The sequence below is a fragment of the Lissotriton helveticus genome, chromosome 1_1 (genome assembly GCF_964261635.1).
Source record: "Lissotriton helveticus chromosome 1_1, aLisHel1.1, whole genome shotgun sequence".
Classification (NCBI taxonomy): domain Eukaryota; kingdom Metazoa; phylum Chordata; class Amphibia; order Caudata; family Salamandridae; genus Lissotriton; species Lissotriton helveticus.
Genome location: NC_136057.1, coordinates 960,222,443 through 960,241,725, shown reverse-complemented (window position 1 = coordinate 960,241,725; position 19,283 = coordinate 960,222,443). Strand labels below are relative to the sequence as shown.

At 43.3% G+C, this 19,283-nt stretch overlaps 1 protein-coding gene across 1 annotated transcript in view; it reads right to left on the bottom strand.

Moving 5' to 3' along the window:
• The window catches only part of ITIH5 (inter-alpha-trypsin inhibitor heavy chain 5), a 295,211-nt gene that overhangs the window by 197,460 nt on the left and 78,468 nt on the right, over positions 1-19,283 (bottom strand). The window contains exon 3 of the mRNA XM_078677098.1: positions 17,692-17,855. Within this exon, the coding sequence (XP_078533224.1) occupies positions 17,692-17,855 (164 nt within the window). The remainder of the gene's footprint in view (positions 1-17,691; positions 17,856-19,283) is intronic.

Sequence of the window (19,283 nt, the reverse complement as noted above, 5' to 3'; positions counted from 1 at the left end):
AGTCGCTAACGTCGCTATCGCCTATTAGCAAGGCAGGCATAGCGATGGAAATATTCCCCCTATCGCTAAAAAACAACGCCTGCTCAGACCAGTTCTTAGCCATGTTATCTAATGGGAGGTGGATAACATGGCTAAGAGCATTTCCACGCTAATGCGTGAATATCGCTGTATTCTCAGCGATATTCACGCATTTCGCCTGATTTTTATCGCTTTTGAGATAAACCTTGCTGATAGCAAGTTATCTCAGCGATAAAAACCGGTGATGCGCAGCGATAAAAATATTGCCGCTAACCCTACTTAGCGATAAACATCGCTATTTGTTGGTAATATGCCCCATTGTGATCATTTGCAAACCAGCCTCAACGACATCTCTTGCCAATGACTACTCAAGTGCTTTGGAGTAATATGGGTAGAGCTGCACTACCAAAGAAAAGAAAAACAATTTGTCCAGAAGCCTTCATTGTCGAATTCTATTGAACCTTTGATAGAAGTGTCTTCCTGGACTGGAAGCCTTTATGATGACCTTATATCTCCTGGGAAAAGAGTAGTTACTTTTTGAGAGACCATGGTTACCCTGATACCCAACTCAGAAAATACCAATCTCCTCTGCGAATACTATAGGATATACTGCATTGTAGCGGGAGTATTTCATTTTTTCAAAAGTCCAAAGGCCGAACCAATAGGTTTAGTTAATGGCAGACTACATAGTTTAATGATATAATCTTTTGCAGTGCTCGGTGCGTCTTTAAAAAAGTGTCAGGCCCTACATAACTATGGTGCTACAAGCCAAGAAGACTGAAATAAAAAAAATCGAAGACTACTACAGCCTTCGTGCCCGGTGTAACTTCTATATCAGACTGTAGTACAACAGCCTCAGTCCTTGTTTTGTCAAAGGCCTCTGATTTCCATTTTTTCCTTCTGAACAGAGGAACACATCGGGAGTCACCACTTGCTACCCAGTAGTTTACATTTGACCTAGAAACATTAGATGAAAAATACTAAAACCTTTCAATAACTAGCATCTAAATTGACAATCCATGTTTAAATTATAAAATGAGGAACAAATTATTCTGCAATACTTCTCAATTCTGCGTTGTCTCTACTAAACTTGCTGACCACTGGACTATAAACGTCACATGTTTTGGACAGCACAATTAGGTGTCTCTCTTGAGGTATTACCAGCCCTACTAAAGTAATTTTAAAAGCACCACATAAATACTTCTTAAACATTAATACAAATTGACACTATTAATCCAATATATTGTTGCAAATTTCCCTCCACCAAAATGATGCACTCTCCCAGTCCTGACTCTTCATGTAATGCTCCCAATGTGTTTTCCAAAACATTTTTTGAGAAATCAACCAAATATTAACCAGATTCTCATGGATATGCAAATGGACGAGGACAACCTTAAAAAGAAAATTTTGAATGTCGGTCTATTGGTGCATTATTTTAATCCTTATATGGTTAAGATTAAGCCTATAACCCACCAGTAGAAAAGCTAATGAGTAAAGTAATCTCGCTGGCTACTTTGTGGAGAAGAGATGCATGAGACTATGATGAAACATGGCATACATCCCAGGGCATACATCAGCCTATAGAAAAATCATTGAAAACACTGTGTGGCATATTTACAATAAACAGGAGCGTGTAGCTCCAAAATTACTAATGCAGCGCTCCATCAGTTTAAAAACTCCGTATTCACAAGAATGAGGCGCACCCTTGCGTTTCCCCTAGCGCTGGTGCTAAATCTAGTTGCCCAGGGCCAATGCAGGCAACCTTGTACCTTAGTGCAAGGGTGTCTGCATTGCAGGGAATAATTATTCATGTGCTGGAAGGTGTCCCTTCCCGTACGTAAAGAATTCATAATGGTGATTTGTAACTTCTATGTGCTGCTTTGAGCAGCACATACAGAAATTGCGATTTTTTTAAATTTTAAATTATTGGTTATGTGCTGGTAGGGAAACCTTCCTGCACATGAACAATCACTAGTGGTGATTTGCTATTTCTATGTGTGCAGCATAATGCAGCACACTTAGAAACAGCAAAAATTAGTAGAAATAAATAATTTCACATCGTTGCACTAGGTTAAGACCAGGTTTTCCCTGGTCTTATTTTTAGTGCTGCCCCATATTTACGCCACCCTTGTAAATAGGGGACAGAAAGCAATGGGTGTTGTGGTGGAACGCCCACTGCAACACCTATTGCACGCCTCTTTCACGCTAAGTGCTGAGTGAAAAGGGGCCTTATTTACAAGGCGGTGTTAAGCCACAATAAGTGGATTAACGCCGCCTTGTAAATAAGGTGAAGGGATTATTGCCAACAAGACGCCCTAAAAAGTGACGTTCTGGTGCCCATAAACATAAACATGACCCTTTGTATGTCATGGAATAGAGATGTCAATCGTTCACTTTGGCAAAAAATAAGAATATGAAAATAAGTAGAAAGTTTTTAAACTGCAAGGGTGTCTGGAAGGTGACATTTATAACACCCAGCAACTAAGACATTGTTGACGTGGATATGTTATGTTATGTTATGTTATGTTATGCATTTTTATTAGGCGCACAGATGCTCCAGCCAAGGAGCGTCCTGGCGCCCGACAAGGTAGCTGCACAACACAACGAAACAATAATCAGACCAAATGAACTAAGGGAATAAAAAGGTTTTCACCGCACGGCGAAAGGCAAGCAAGTCCCCAAGGGCACGAATCTCCGGGGGGAGGGAGTTCCAGAGCACCGCTGCCCGAACTTTAAAGGAGCGCCCGCCCGCTCTGCTCCGCTTAAAACGCGGGACAACTGCCAGTTCTAAATCAGCAGATCTCAAAGCACGGGTTGGAATGTAGTGGGCCAGAAGAGTTGACAGAATTACAGCCGGAGACCCCTTCAGAATCTTATAGGCGACACAGAAGTAGAGCAAGATCTAGGTAGTCCTACCACCGATCTTGCTGCGGCATTCTGGATCCGTTGCAGGCGTCCAATCTCAGCCTGGTTCAGACCTACCAACAGGGAGCTCGCATAATCCAGCCTGGAGATGACAGTAGCTTGGATCATGAGCTGCCTGGTGGGGGCATCAAAAAACTTGAGCACTGGACGAAGCCCGCGCAGGATACCAAAGCAGCAGGCCGCCGTGCGCTTGGTATGACAAGCGAACGAAAGGGACGGGTCCAGCCAGACCCCGAGGTTTTTAAGCTCGGCAACTGGGATGGGAATCGGACACAGATCCCCTGGCCACCATCTCTCTCCCCAGCGTTCCGGTTGTTTGCCAAAAATCATGACCTCGGTCTTACTAGCGTTCAACTGGAGACAGTTGGACGTCATCCAGCCAGCGACCGCCCGCAGTCCTTGTTGGAATCTGGGGGCATCAACGTCGGCATCCCCGCTGATCGTGACCGCAAGCTGGGTGTCATCGGCATATGACACCATTGTCATCCCCCATTGCCTGACAACCTCAGCTAGCGGCCTTACGTAGATATTAAACAACGTAGGGCTCAGCGAGGAGCCTTGAGGAACCCCCAGATCCAAAGAATGGTATTTGGACTGGTGCGGCGGGACGGTCACGCTAAAGGCCCAATTGGCTAAAAACGACTGGAACCACTGGAGAGCGCTGCCGGTGACACCGACTTCCTCTAAGCGACGCAGAAGGATCGGGTGCGATACGGTGTCAAAGGCGGCGCTGAGATCTAATAGCACCAGCGCCGCCGTTTTACCCGCATCAAGCACGGAGCGAAGATGTTCCACCATATACAGCAGAGCCGTCTCCGTGCTATGACCGGCTCTAAAACCATTCTGCGTCACGTCGAGGATGTCCGCACGACGTAGATGTTCCGAGAGGATCGCGTTGACATGCGCCTCAGTCACCTTGGCAGGCCATGGTAAAAGTGAGATTGGCCGGTAACTCTCAGGCTTACTGCCATCCAAATTAGGTTTTTTTAGGATAGGACGAACCACTGCTTGTTTCCACTTAAGTGGGACTACACCAGAAGTAAGCGATGTATTAATCACAGAACATAACGGTGAGATGTCATGTACCGCTAAGTCTTTGAACACCGCTGAGCAAAGCGGATCCGCAGGGGACCCCGACTTCACTTGCTGGGCCAATGTGTCGAGACTTTCTGATGTTAAAATAGGAAAAGAGTGCAACTCCTCAGATGTTAATGACTTAGGAGGTGAAATGTCCAGCGGAGTCGCCAACGGAAATGCCCGATAGATGGCATTAACCTTTTCCAGGAAAAAAACAGCTAGTTTTTCACAGTGCTCGACAGAGCTCTGGTGGTTCGTCGTTACCTTTTTGGCCGTAAGATCTTTCAGCACCTTGAAGATAGCCTTAGACGGGTTAGAACTCATCCTGAATTGTGCGGCATAGAAGGCGGCACGGGTTCTGCACACTGCCCGGTGATACAATTTCACCGTAGACAGGTACAAGATTTTCTTCCCGCTGTTGTAGGATTTACGCCAGGCCCGCTCTGCACGCCTACAGGAGATCTTCAATACCCGCAGCGAGTCATCATACCAAGGGCTGGATTTGCCCGCCCCCACTTTACAGCATACAATTGGAATAAGGGTGTCTAAAGCCCTAGTGACCCAGTTACAAAACCTATCATAGACCTGATCAACTGACCCAGTGATGTCAAATGGGTCAGTGATGTCAAATGGGTCAGTTGATAAAAGATGAAAAAACTCATCCAGCTTTAACTTGTTCCATCGTCGTCTCGGGATGGAACACGTCACCGACTTAGGTTGTATAGCCGGTGTAGGACAATGGATCTGTATCAAATAATGATCCGTCCATGCCAGTGGTGTATAGCTGGAGATACAGGTTTCCGAAAGGTTAGTAAAAAGCGGATCGAGGATGTGGCCCCCTGAATGGGTAGGCTGTAACACCAGCTGAGTTAGCTGGAGCGCCTCAAGATCTGCCAAAAAACTGGACACCGTCGTGCTAGCAAGATTATCGAAGTGCATGTTTAAATCCCCAATAATGGAGAAATTAGAGCACCCTGCCGCCAGTGCACTAATGGCGTCTGGTAGCGCCGCTCTAAAAGCCACTTCGCTCCCTGGGGGCCGATAAATCAGTAGCCCCGACAAGGTAAAATTAGGCGTGATGGCTACTTTAAACATTGCACTTTCGCAACCAGAAATTCTTTGAGCCTGCCAGGTGCAAGTATAACATGACTTAACTGCAAGAGCTATCCCTCCGCCTCTGGAAGCTCGGTTAAGGGTAAATACCGAATATCCCGGCGGAAAGGCCAAGTTGACAACAGCCGTATCGGTGTCCTGCAGCCAAGTCTCGGTCAGGCAAAAAAGGTCTGGGGAATCATTGCCTAGCAGGTCAGAAATGTCTAGATGATGCTTGACAAGTGACCTGACATTTAAATTCCAAATGCTGATGGGAGGCTGAGGACTGACTGCCACAGCGATGTCATCCCTACAGCCCCTACATAAGGGGGCGGAGAGTGAGAAACCTCCGCACCCACACGAAAAAGGACCGCATAAGGGATCAATCCGAGGCGTGCCACAGACCCCCTGTGACTGATTGATGGCGAAAAGATTATCTCTAGAATAGCAGAGCATAATGATGGACAGCCAAGAGCAGAGTCAGAGGCCAGCCACGTCCAGCGCGTCCTGTCGCGGACGGGCGCAGACGGGCAGGACTCTGGCACGACTCCGGCCACGCGAGGACGCGCCCGCTGCGCGTTACCGCTGCGCTAGGCGGGGAGCATTAAGTAACTGTCCCTCCGTCGCTCCTGCGCACTAGAGCGCTCGCCGGAAGTAGTCCCTGACCACTCCACTCCCACACCACTCAAAGATGGCGGCCAATCCTAAAACGGACCCCACCCCAGAACCGGACCCGCACAAGCGGCGGTGCTTTAACTATAATAGTGCAGGTAAGGGGGCACACAAAAGGGGAGGATATCCCAGCTAAAATACACAAGAAATAACAGCAAGTTTTAAAATACGCTATCTAGTCAGCGGTAAAAAGCGCCAAGCGCACAGCAGCGTAGCGCAATGCTACCTTGTCAGGGCGAGCTCCAGGGCGACTCGCCTTAAGTAACTGTCCCTCCGTCGCTCCTGCGCACTAGAGCGCTCGCCGGAAGTAGTCCCTGACCACTCCACTCCCACACCACTCAAAGATGGCGGCCAATCCTAAAACGGACCCCACCCCAGAACCGGACCCGCACAAGCGGCGGTGCTTTAACTATAATAGTGCAGGTAAGGGGGCACACAAAAGGGGAGGATATCCCAGCTAAAATACACAAGAAATAACAGCAAGTTTTAAAATACGCTATCTAGTCAGCGGTAAAAAGCGCCAAGCGCACAGCAGCGTAGCGCAATGCTACCTTGTTATATTTCAACATGGTAACCAGATAGTGAGTTTGGAAATGTTGTGAACTTAAGCAAATATTAAATAATTCCAAAACACACTGTATAGCGATGTTTAAGCTTAAGCTTGTAGCAAATATTGTCAACATTATGAATCATAAGAAATCTACTTTCTTTCCTTATACCTGTATGGGAGATGATTGCAATCATAATTTCAAGGTCACTATAGAAAATAAGTATTAAGGCATTGAAAGCATAATTCCATACAAATAGAAAGGAAATAAAACATGGGCAGCATTACTCAGAGGATCACGGTCAACAAGCATAGCTCAAAGTGTTTTTTATTAGTCGAAGAGCACTCTAGACAACACAACACCTCTACGGGTATCTTAAAGAATCCTGCCTTTAAGAAGAAAAGACTACTAGACATTGTTTTGCGTGTTGAAGTTATTATTTTACGTGTTTGTCCAGGGTTGTGGTTGAGGGTTTGAAAAATGTGGCTTCTTAGTTTGCAGCTAATGTACCGATGTCTGTAGTCTGTTTTGTTATTCCTGTATTTGTGGTACACTTGCTTTTCATAGGTTAATATTAATTTTTCTCTGGTGCGCCCGGTTTACCGGTCGAGCTTTTCTCTGTATTTCTGTCATCTTTCATATTGGGAGATATGTCCACCAGGGTGCACATTATCTTGTTTTTATAATCTAGTTCATTTCTTTGAATTTCCACTCTTTCTTTGATCTCGTTGGTGTATCCTTCTATTTCCTTGCTAATTTCCTCTAATCTTGTCTGCTAATCTTTCCTCTGGGTCTGTATCTGTAATTCTATCTTGATTTTGAATATTTCCATCTGAAAATGCTTTATGACTTTTGACAGTGCCTCTATAACCCGTATTAAATCCAAAGAGTATTTATTAAGATTATTGCAGCTTGAATTCACAATAAAACTTCTCATAAACCCGGGTGTAATGTTTATAAGCATTCAATCTAGCTATTTATTATTATTATTGCCAAACAGGAATACTGTTTGGTTACATAGAGCATGTAGGACTGTCAAAGCATGATCACTATAAGCTATTGAAGAATTATTTGTGGTTCGCCCTTAGTAGAGAAAGTTCATTGCCTTTATAGGGTGATGTATACCTCAACGTGCATTAATTGGTTGAAATCTCCTGATTAAATGTATGTTTTACTAGAAATGTATTAGGAGCAATGAATGTATAGTAAGCAAATAACATGAGTCCTTAGTGAATGTCAAATCTCATAATCACAGGCCAAGGACAGCACAGCTAGGGAGATCTTACACGTTCATACATCAGTGCGACTGCTCCATTTATATAAATCCTGAGAGACTCGCGCGCACTCCCATGCACCTGATCACTCTCACATGCTCACTTACACACAGTCACGATTACTTACACTTGGTTACTCTCTCACAAATACTCAATCACTCACCAAGACTCACACATTCATAAAGGAACATAGAACTTTGAATCTTTGGGGACCAATATTGCCAGTGGCAGGTATCCAAGCACCTTGACCAGAAGCTCTCTCTTGACTTTGCTTTATCCTCTGGTCCAGACAACAGCCAGAAGAAAACATAAGGAGGGGTTGGCATGTTCACAGCCAGAAGACATCATAAGGAGGGGCCAGCATGTACACAGCATGAAGACACCATAAGAAGGTGGGCAACATACTCACATCGATGTTAGTTCTTTCCAGGGTTCATAAGATAGAGGGCTGCAGCTGACAGCTGTCTGTCCCCTGAGACTTGAAGAGGCCTATAACCTCCAGGCAGCAGGACAAGAAGCCTGACCAGGGGAGCATGGCACAGGTTGGTGGCTTCAAAAGTACAGGAATTGTGAGTACTGAGAATAATTCAGGCACAAATGGCTGCTTCAAACTATGTGCCACCCAGAGGACCATGGAATAATCACAGCTGCTGTCAGAGTGCAGTGAAAGATGTTTTCTTGCTTACAGCCCTGCCAAAACTGGAGAAAGAGAGAGAGAGAGAGAGAGAGAGAGAGAGCAAGAGAGACAGAGAGACAGAGAGAGAGAGAGACGTGTGCCCCAAATGCCTTTGTGGGATGAACCATCCCAGGCGGCAATCAGAGATTGGTTTGTGTCAAAATTGCGCAGTTAGGTCTTTTCTGAGTTCGATAATGTGGATCTGTGTTGCTACCTTACGTATTCAGAGCTGGTTTAGTGGTTTGGCATATTTAAACTCCCTACAGGTTTGCTCTGAGCTGGAAAATGTAGCCTGATATCAAGCGTCTTCCCACCAGAATAAGGAGAAAGAAGCTGTATGAGACACAGTCCCGCCTCGCGCAAGAGAGATGTGTCTACCTGGGTAGATTTGTATGCTGGTGGTAAAGTGGGTCCAAAAAAAAGATCATACCTATAACAGAACCTCTGTAAAAGGGGACGGTCTGTGCACACACCGATTAGATTCAAATGAGTATAACACTTTGTACTTGTGTCTTAATAAACAGAGATTGCGAACTGCCATATTTGTTTTGAATCTTGTACTTTTTGGGATGAGCCACCACCATCCTATGTCCAATAGGCGTTCTACCGTTGGATGCTTACACGCCTATTGATTAGACAATTGTACTTGGGCGCAGCAAGTAAATTCTTCTGGGGAGAATCAGACCAGTGACTATGAGTTGCAGAGTGAGGGGACTTGGATTACCTGTTAGCGGTATAAGTGCAGAAAGCAACAGTAACCTAGGGCAGACACACATACCTCTCTTTGGTATGCTTCTGTTTGTGGCTATTGGTTGTAATGTAAGTGTATTCAATAGGAGAACAAAACGCCCATGTAAAGACCCCCAAATATGCCTTTTAATACCCACACGAGGTAATGTCCCTCATGTTCATGTTTCCTTCACCTTTTTGTTGTAACCAATTCTGTATTAGGTTGTGTGACAGATGAAACAGAAAAGGACGACGACAGGGCATTGTCTTTGTTTCCATGAAAGGTTTGTTTTTCCTTTGTTATTTACTATGTATCACAGCTGCGAAAATATTTAATTAGAGATCGGAATGGGTGACCACGTCTCAGGAAGGAAGGGCATTCAAGATGGAAAGCAGTCAAAAACACTTGGCATCTGATTCAAGGGTTTCACGTAAAACTGACGCACGACTATCCGTTGCCATCTGGAAGCCACTAAATGCATTACGGACCAAGGGAAGTACTGTGACCACCTCTCTCCAGGTCATTACAGGCACTGTTCCCAGTCTTGGACTTCTGTATGGTAACTCAATGTACTGTGGCTGTTATAGTCTTGCTTTGCTCTCACTGAACTAATCAGACTACCTAAATTCTATGATTTGTTGGTGAAATGTTCAGAACTGAAGACAGTGTCCATATGCCCTCTGGCCCCAAGCCTATTGGGGAAATGCATGATGCCCGGTATGGCCAGTCCGGCTCTGATGGTGGTGTATAATTGCGGTGCTCCCCAGATCATCAGAGATAGGCTAGTCATTTCAAAACCTGACAGGTCCCTGCAGTGCCTGTCGCACACCCCAATGTTTTATATTGTTTCACACCCAAAGATTGGACTATATCACTGTCATCTACAGAGCCAATCTGACGCTCCAAGCTATGATTACCACGTTTGAACCAATTGCTTAGAAAAGACCTACACCAAGCAGCGCTGGCTTTAACAATATTGCTATTAAGTGACCCTTTGGAACTGAGTGGCATAGTTCGCTTTATGCAGGGGTGTAGCTTCAGGGGGTGTTTGGGGTATTACCTCCCTTATAAATGCATTCTGTAGTAAACAGTTGGGTACAGAAGCTTTATGTAGGGTACGGTGAGGTGTCTGTCGGATTTCACCCAGGATTTTTACATGCACACACAGACTAGAACACACACCCGACACACGCTCCCTCTCTCCTGTTTTGAATTTCTTAAAAATATAGGTTATTTTATTTTTTTTTAGTTTTAAGCACTGCCTTCAATATGCACTGCTCTCCCTTTCTACTGCCCCTTAAGCCCCTTTCGTGTCCTGCATCTCAGATAGTGTATTTTACAATTATATGCAAGAGTGATTGTTGGGTAATCTGAAGCTAAAAAGTCCCTACCTCCGATTCTTACTGACCAAACTACCCCCGCTGGCTCTATAGGTCTGAAATAGTGTAACTTAGCACTAATAATCCTTTTGTAAGATGTATACAATACAATAGCACGTTGTTTCTCCAAATGTTGATAATGATACATACTGAGCTCAGACTGACACTAACATGGCTGCTAGTGTTCCTAGATCTGTGCACACAAAGCTGAGCATACTCTGATTGTTCTGCTGTATAGGTTTGCATCAGTCCATGAACTGAACGATACCACAACACCGAGTTTAAGAACCATGCATGGATAAGGAGAAAACAATGTGAAATCACATTCGCATTGGTGGATAAAGTGATCACTTCAGATGCACATCAAAAAGGCAGAAGAAAATACACATGCCAACAGAAGCAGACTCTAACGCTGGGGGACTATGATGTAACAGGACAAAACACCATCACTCACAATGCTCGACACCCATTGGCTGTTCACTGAGCTCAGCAAAACGTGGACGATGCTAACAAAAAGCCTGGCTGATGAGGGCTGACACACAGCCCCATTCTATGTGTGCTGTTGTCTGGAGTGACACACCACAAGAACAATAGAACTGACCAATGGCTGACAAGGCTGACGCACAGCTTCTTCCTCTATGTATTAAAACTGCGGCTATGATGTATTTATTTTGAGAAAACAATAGGCTGGTAAGACAGCTAAAACTCTCATTAGTGCAGATAAGAAAATAGAGAACTTCACTTTGAAGTCTCCATAGCTAGCACTGTTCACAAGAAAGAATTGGAACACTTACATGTATCTCTGATGACAATTCCATCCATAAAGTATAAACAACAGGACTACATGTCTGCAACAGGAAACATTAGCATTTCATCATTGATGTCAATTAGAAGTGAGTGTTAGCAGCTGCTACCATTGGTTTTCTTTTTCAATCCCTTTACACTGCCCTTGCTGTCCCTGGTTTAAAAATTCATTAACACAACTAACAGGGCTTTAAAAATCCTTTTACTTTTTCTACTTTCTACTCCTCAGCCTTCCCCTATTCCCTAAGACACAAATAGGAGGGTGATTGAGGGCTAATGGTGGGACTCATGGGCAGGATCTGAGATATCATTGGGGTCATGTAATGTCACTTTCACTGTCCTTAGCATTTTAGGGAATCACATCCATGCTGTGGATTCATTTCAAACGCAAAGACCTAAAACAGATGTATATTGTACATCAGTATGTCTGGTTCAGTTGTCCAGGTAATCCCTACTTTAACTCGTGGTATTAGAAAGGTAAATCCGGATCAATCAAATGGCATAGTCACATGCGAAAGGGGCTATACACAGGTCAAATTCTACACTTTCCACCATGTGTATGTTGGAGATGGCATCATCTTGAAGCCTTGAATTTCTGATCCTATTGAAAATCTTTAATAATAATCATGAACATCTACTCATTATATGAATCCTTCCCAATAAGCTTGACACACTCATTAGTTACTAACTTCAATGTTGCTGCATCAGAACAGCTTTGGCATGGGAAGGAGAAATGACTGATATCCAAAATCATTGATAAATTGGTCATTGTATTACGTGAGTGTGACAATGATCGTGAGAGCTTAGAACATGTAACCTAGTTGAATTTTATTAGCGATCCATGCCTCCGTTCCAGGTCCTCCTCACCTTTGGAACAAGCCCCAGTGTGGTGTTTTTTCTTAAGCGTTAAACATTTGCCAAAGGTACACCTTGCTTGTTGCACCCACTTGGCAATATATTTTGTTTTTCATGAATAAACTCTTAAAGGGAGAGTTTACTCCTAACAAATAAAAAACAAAACATGGCCTTGGCATGCAGAAAGATTTCATTTCTCCCTGTGCCTGGGTGCCACACAATGACCTCCTGCCTAGGACAGCAAATCTTTGTAGGTCCCAAGGCAAAGAAAACTTGGGAGAGTGGCCCCACCTTATCTAGGATGGTGCGACCATCACTATGAACTTGCGGATCGGTGACAGACAGACAGTCAGGTTAAGGGTTTCCACCAGCTGAGCCAGTTGAGTTGGTGTCATTGGAGACGCTTCACTTTAGTCACCTTTCAATTAGTTGGGAAATGATGAGTTTGCTTAGGTGGTTTCACCAACGATTTACACCAAGGTTTCTCTTTGACAATTTCTGATTGAGGCCCGTAGATCCTTTACAGTGTCTTTGGAATATATCTGATTTGTAAATATATAATAAATAGAGTTTTTTCATGTACCGCACAAGACTCTCATTTATATCTCATTAGCAAACACAACAAATGACTCAAAATAGGTGTTAAGAAGATACCACTCAAAAAAGAAGGTAAGAGCAGGAGTTTATTGCATAGATCTTTCAGGACAAGCTTACAGTCGCACACTGAACATTCTCAGGCGAGCTCTCTCTCTCCCAACGTTCTCTAGATGGAATGTACCAGTGGGTAAGAGGAAAAGGGGTAGAAGGATAGGAGAAACGATGGAGGGGAGGGAGAATGTACAAGAGAGAATACCTTAAGTTACAACAGTAGGACTTATTTTCAGTGAAGGTTCAATATTTTCACAATTAGTCTAGAAAGATTCCCGGTTTAAGTTTGCATTCAACCGTTTCCTGCACCATCTGAAATAATTTTTAAAACACTGAAATATATCAAATATGGCTGCATAAGTTACAAATTTGAGGCACCTTGAAGAAGTTGCAAGCTTTTCTACAGAATCTTTGAGAAGGTTGCAGGAAGCAAACTTTGCACACCACGAATTAATACTTGATACACAACCGGATGTCTTAATTTTCAGTGTGCTGGCCACAGATAGTTTAATGTCAAATAAACCATGTTTTACAAGCCAGAGATGTGCTTGCCGGGCCCACTCGACCACATTTCCTTCGCAGCTTAACTAGAACGTGTTGCCTCAGATAACTAACATAAATCTAACATAGATAATATTGTGGAATATTGAATGCTTGTGACTGGATGCTTCTAGCATGCTAATTAAAACACTGATTTTAACACTGTTGTTGTGGAAATAAAAACTATATTCTAATTAATAAGGGAAGTGAGTTTATTTATTGAAGTTTTGTATAGCGCTAGCTGGACCCGGGGTATCAGAGTGCTTCACAGCAAATAAAGAAATGCAACCAAGGCAATAAGCATAGAATACAAGAATCGGAAACGATAGGAGGGAAATATAGCCTGTACACCAACAAAACAACAACAATAATAACGCAATAAGAGACGGACTTCGGGGGCGAATCAGTTAGTTCTGAGTTCCGCAAAGGATATCAGCTTTCTGCTGTTGGGAGAAGGGCTTCTCGCTAAGCACCGGAGCGTTCAAGGAAGAGGGCTTTGAGTAGCGTTTTGAATTGTGGGAAGGAGGCGGTCGTTCTGATATGTGGGGGGATGGAGTTCCAAATCCTGGGAGCGTTCCCCGCAAAGGATTTATTTGAGGTCTTGCGTTTCTGTGATTTCAGCGGGATGAGCAGGAGTGTGTTGGAGCTTCTGAGCTTCCTGGATTGTCCAGCCCTTTTGAGTTTAGAGGCCAGGTATTCTGGTTTGCCTGTATGCAAGGCTTTATGTGTGAGGCAGGCTGTGCGGAAGTTGGCTCGTTGGTCAATCGGGAGCCATTCCAGTTCTTTGAGTGCCGGTGAGATGCGGTCAAATTTCTTTGTTCCTGTGATCATTCTTGCGGCAGCGTTGAGGGTGGAGTTGAGGGGTCCCAGGTGTGACTTGGCTGTTCCAGTCAGTACCACAATGCCGTAGTCAATTCTTGAGAGCACAAGTGCCTGGGTGGCATGTTTCAGATCTTTGGGGGGGAGGAAGGGTTTAATTTTGTAGAGAAGTTTCAAGTTCATGAACGCGCTTTTGGCGGTTTTAGAGATGTGCTTCTTCATGTCCAGTTTGGGGTCGAGAGTGATTCCTAGTGATTTAGCTGAGTCCGTTGGAGTAAGAGAGACATTGAGGGCATTTAAGGCTTTGAGCCATTCCACTATTTGTGGGTTTTCATCTTTGTTCGAAATTAGGAGAACTTCCGTTTTCTCTTCGTTCAGTTTGAGGTGGTTGGCTGAGAGCCAGTGTTGAACCTCCATGAGTGTAGCATTAAGTCTGTGAATGTCAGCGATCGAAGTGGTTTCCAAGTAGAGTTGAGTGTCATCCGCGTACAGGTGGAAGGGGATGTTAGAGTTCCTTAGGAGAGAGGTAAGGGGTTCCATGTAGATGTTGAAAAGTTGCGGGGAGAGTACTGATCCTTGGGGAACACCTCTGTTGATGGGGAGGGGGTCTGACTCGAAACTGTTGCTCTTTATTCTTTGAGAGCGGTTGTTAAGAAAGGAGGCGAACCATTTTAGGACTGTGTTTTAGATGCCCACTCTTTCTCGGAGGACATTAAGTAGGAGGAGTGATTGACTGTGTCAAATGCAGCCGAGAGGTCAAGGAGAAGGAGGAGGCTACATTGGTTGGAGTCGAGTGACATGTGCAAGTCATCAAGGACATTTAGGATAGCGGTTTCCGTACTGCAGCCCTTTCTGAACCCTGATTGGAGAGGATCCAGTAGGTTAGAATTCTCTAAGTGTTGGTTTAATTGTGACAGCACACATCTTTCCAGAATTTTGGCTTGGAACGGAAGAATCGAGACCGGTCTGAAGTTGTTCATGTCTGTGAGATCAAGGCCGGGTTTTTTGAGCAGAGGGGTGACTTGTCCTAGTTTAAGGCAGTCAGGGATGAGGCCCTCGCTTAAGGAGCTATTGATGATCTTGCCCCAGATTGGGGCTAGGGTGAGCTTCAGGTCCTTCAGGTGAGTGAATGAATAAGTGATATAGTGAGTGAGTTAGACAGTGAATACAACCACTTAATATAGTAAACATCACAGACAAAACTGCTTCGAGAATCCCAGTATTGCAAGGGTCTCACTGAGACATAATTCCCTGGATTCCAAAAGAAATTGTGACCTTTGCAAAGAAAAGGAAAATGAACATGTTTGTTTATCACCCCTTCCTCTTATTTGTGCTTCTAGGGGTGAATACATACACCCCAAACATTGTTCATAGACACATCATTAACCAATTGGTTTAAAATCCTAAAACCCTCTAGTGCAGGATTCCATTGTTGGTATTTATCCCGTGGCAAACATATATGTTAGCCCCACATACATGTAAGCAAGAAGGCCTTCAAATGAGTGTCCTCTCTGACAGAATCCTTTCTAGCGAATGGTTTTTCTCTCAGCCCAACCCAAATGTGGGTCCGTGTTTATACCACTCCTTCTATGATATTACAATAGAAGTGCTTGTTCACTCGAAAGTCACTCGGAACTTTGTGTATGCAACTGCCAGCCAAAAACAATGCTTTACTGGAAGCATTAAGAAGCCTGGAAGCATCAGCTCTTTGTTACTTTTTAGTTTGTCCAGAGCATTGCAAGCTGAACCTGAATAAACCTTTGCAGCTGCAGCTATTTTAAACATTCAGCAGAGAATTGAATGTCCCCATTTCCAGCTGAAGCAACATAAACAGAGGACATGTCGCAAAATAACCACAGTAATAAAACAAGACTCATATAAATCTCAAGACCTGATTTCAGTGTCAGGACACACATGCTAAGTGTGCCATAAATTCAACATAATTAGATGGACGATTATAGTCGATGTCCGCATGCAATATGCATGGGGGCGAAACCTCTGAGCCAAAATTTGGACCCAAATTAGAGACACTATAATGTCATGGATCTGCTTGTCCATGTCGAAGGAGAGTTTCACATAAATCCCCATGTATGGAAAGGTCTACTTTATGTGCATTCTGTGCTTCATTCAAATTGTCTATTTGACTCATTCAGAATCAGAACCCCTCGGTGAAAAAAAATATATATCAAGTATGTTAAAAAGGTAAAATATTCTCTACTGGTGCAACAGCCTAAGCATAGCTGTTTTATTTTTATTTTATTGAACTGAAAGAATACTTTTCCATATTTGAATTCAGTTAAGTTATTTTCTGGGCTGTTTTTTACTCCCTGCTCTATGGGGGTTTTCGAAATTTTGTAAACCTTTTGCATACAATTCGTTGCCAGTCCGATTAATGGAATTACAACATTTTAATGTTTAAATTTTTTTTAATGAACATGATGATGAACTCTGCAAAATGTACACCGACTAAAAGAACAAAATAATACCAAATCTTTAGTCTACATAGAATCACCAATCAGCTAGTGTATATTTGTTGTTATAAAAAGGATTAGCAAAGAATAAGCAGGTCTTAATTCAACCTCTTGTGTGTCATGATCCCTCGCCTAAATAATTATCTCTGAAAAGAGAAAACAAGTCAGGCTCCTCAACTCACACTATTATATAAAAGCATTGACTCAAAAACACAAATTAATTGTGTTTATAACTGAGAACAGCAATGAGGCAATTTTTGTACATTGATTTACAGAATCAATACATCAAAGAACTCTGCTCAGAAGGGTGAGTGGGAGAAGGGAAGGAGGTCTTTGATGTCAGGCCACTAATGCATATTCACTGAATTAGAATAGTTGGAGTTTGTCCGGGGAATAGAGTGACTTCCCCATTCAGCATTATCGATCAATGTCATTTATTGGCAATCGCATGGCTTGTATGCGCCAGGCAGTTATCAGGTGTTACCTAATAGGTATGTTCTGTGAGTGTGGTCTCAAGAATAGAGTGGCTTGTGGTCCTGTACCCTCTAAGGCCTGTTCTTGTGTTTTTACTGTCAGGGTAAAACATAACATACATTTCCTGGTAAATGCCTAATGGTCAGTGAGCTTGTAAAGGTGTTGATTTTGTGGGCTGGGCACATACTACAGAAAGCCTTTAAAATTACTGTGTCCGACCTGGAACCAGAGAAGTGTTCTATGGGCAGTTTTAAGCTTCCTCTTACCATGGTCCAATCTGGCGCACCAGTTTTGAAATCCTTTTAGCAAAAGAGTATAAAAGATTTGTGATAGCCACAGTAAACTGATGTAAGAGACTAGTCGGACAGAGTCAAGATCAGTAGTGGTGATGGAGGGGGTGTGTGGAGGAAGAAGTTCATCGGAATATTGATATGAAAGAATCATTATAGAGTACGTTGGTGATCAGTCTTCATCGAACCTGTCCACTTACAATCAGTGAGAAGAAAAATCCAATCACACTAGTTTAAATCACATACTCTCTGTATAAACAAATTGTCATAACATTTACGTTTGGCTGTGTTTATAACTAAGAAGCTCCATGAAGAAATGTGTGTAAATTTACTTACAGGATTACTACATCATCATTCTATTCCTATCTTTATTTTCCATGGTGCACCATCACAACTTACATAGTGAAGTTAGAGATGAAGGCTGCAGCTGGGACCAACATTTGGAACACAGCTTCCTTGGGCTCCGACGCTCTGTTCATCATCGTACAAGAGACGGCGGTGAATGCATACCGAGAAATGATGGTGGATTTCACCGTAAGGTCAGACACCTGTGGTTTTGTTTCCTATCAGGAAATAATACATATTACAAGTTAGGAGAATAAAAACATGCAATCTGAGAAGCATTAGAAAAACAATACAATATGGAGGTTATACTTAAGAAGTACTTCTGAAAAATAATTTTAAGAACTAATGTGGTGTGGTATTTTGTCAAAGAACGGATGTACGTCATGACAATGCGGGCTTTTACACCGCGCTGCCATTACGACGCATCCATTACAACACAAGTCGTTACAACGACTTGCACTGTAGGCGCTGGATTTTGGAATAGTATGATTTACTATTCCAACTCCAGCCTACGCAACAGTAGGGAAGGTGTTGGAATAGTAAATCTACTATTCCTTAGTATCTAGCGCCATCCAGCGCAAGTCGTTATAACGACTTGCGTTGTGATGGCAGCGTCGTAATGGCAGCGCAGTGTAAAGCCGGCGTTGTCATGGCTGTCTCCCCAAAGAACACACCAGTTCTCTGACCAGCATAGTTGAAGTCTCTTAAATGAAGGCAAGAGAGTTGGGAGAGTCAGTGACCTCTGAACGCAGTAGCTGTCAAGTGCAGCTTTTCAACTATTTATTGGTGAGATGCCTTCATCAGTCAGTAGCCCTATTTAGACACTATTGACACCCCTTTGCCTTCGTCTTCATCATAACTCTTTTAGATTCTGATTTACATTTGGAGAAACTGGCCCAACAAGCTACTGGCCCCAACAAGCACCCACTTCACAGCCTTATGTCAAAAAACACTGTAATGTTGTTCCATGATCCAGAGAATTCCTGTTCAAAGTTCTCACTAGGATGAGACATAGGGGAAGAGATGGGGGTATAATTTTCAGTGTTTATTAGATGACGTTGCTTTTAACCCATTCGGTGCTCCCGTTGGCCAGCGGCCGACGGGGGCACTACCTGGCTGGTGCTGCGAACCACCATTGGCCGACGCATCCTCACCCGTTTCTTTGAACGTTCAGCACTGGCGCTGAACGTTCGAAGCAGTAAAGGAGTTAATATTGATGTATTTGTATTTATCTATTTGATATAGAATTTCGAATTGCAATTCATCAAATGCAATTTTTTTTACTTTTGTAACCCTTGTTTAAAGATTCTAGGATGCAGGAAAAAGAGTGAAGAGGGAGACAATGTAAAACAATAAAGAGACAAGGAGTTTCATAGATGTAGATGAGGAAGGGCGCATATGACAGAGCTAGAGTATCTTGTGAAGGAATCTCTGTGTTGTGGCTTCAGGAGGGGAAACTTCCATAACCATGAATAAAATATATAGGAAAACAGCAGCCATCCTGCTGCTGCTAGGGAGCAACTTCAAATATGATATCTATCGTGTTTCAAGACAAACAATCACTAGAGAAGCCAATGGGATTAACTTTAAAAGTATGTTGTATACATTGACAGCATTTTATAATGAGGGCCCAAATGTATTAATCT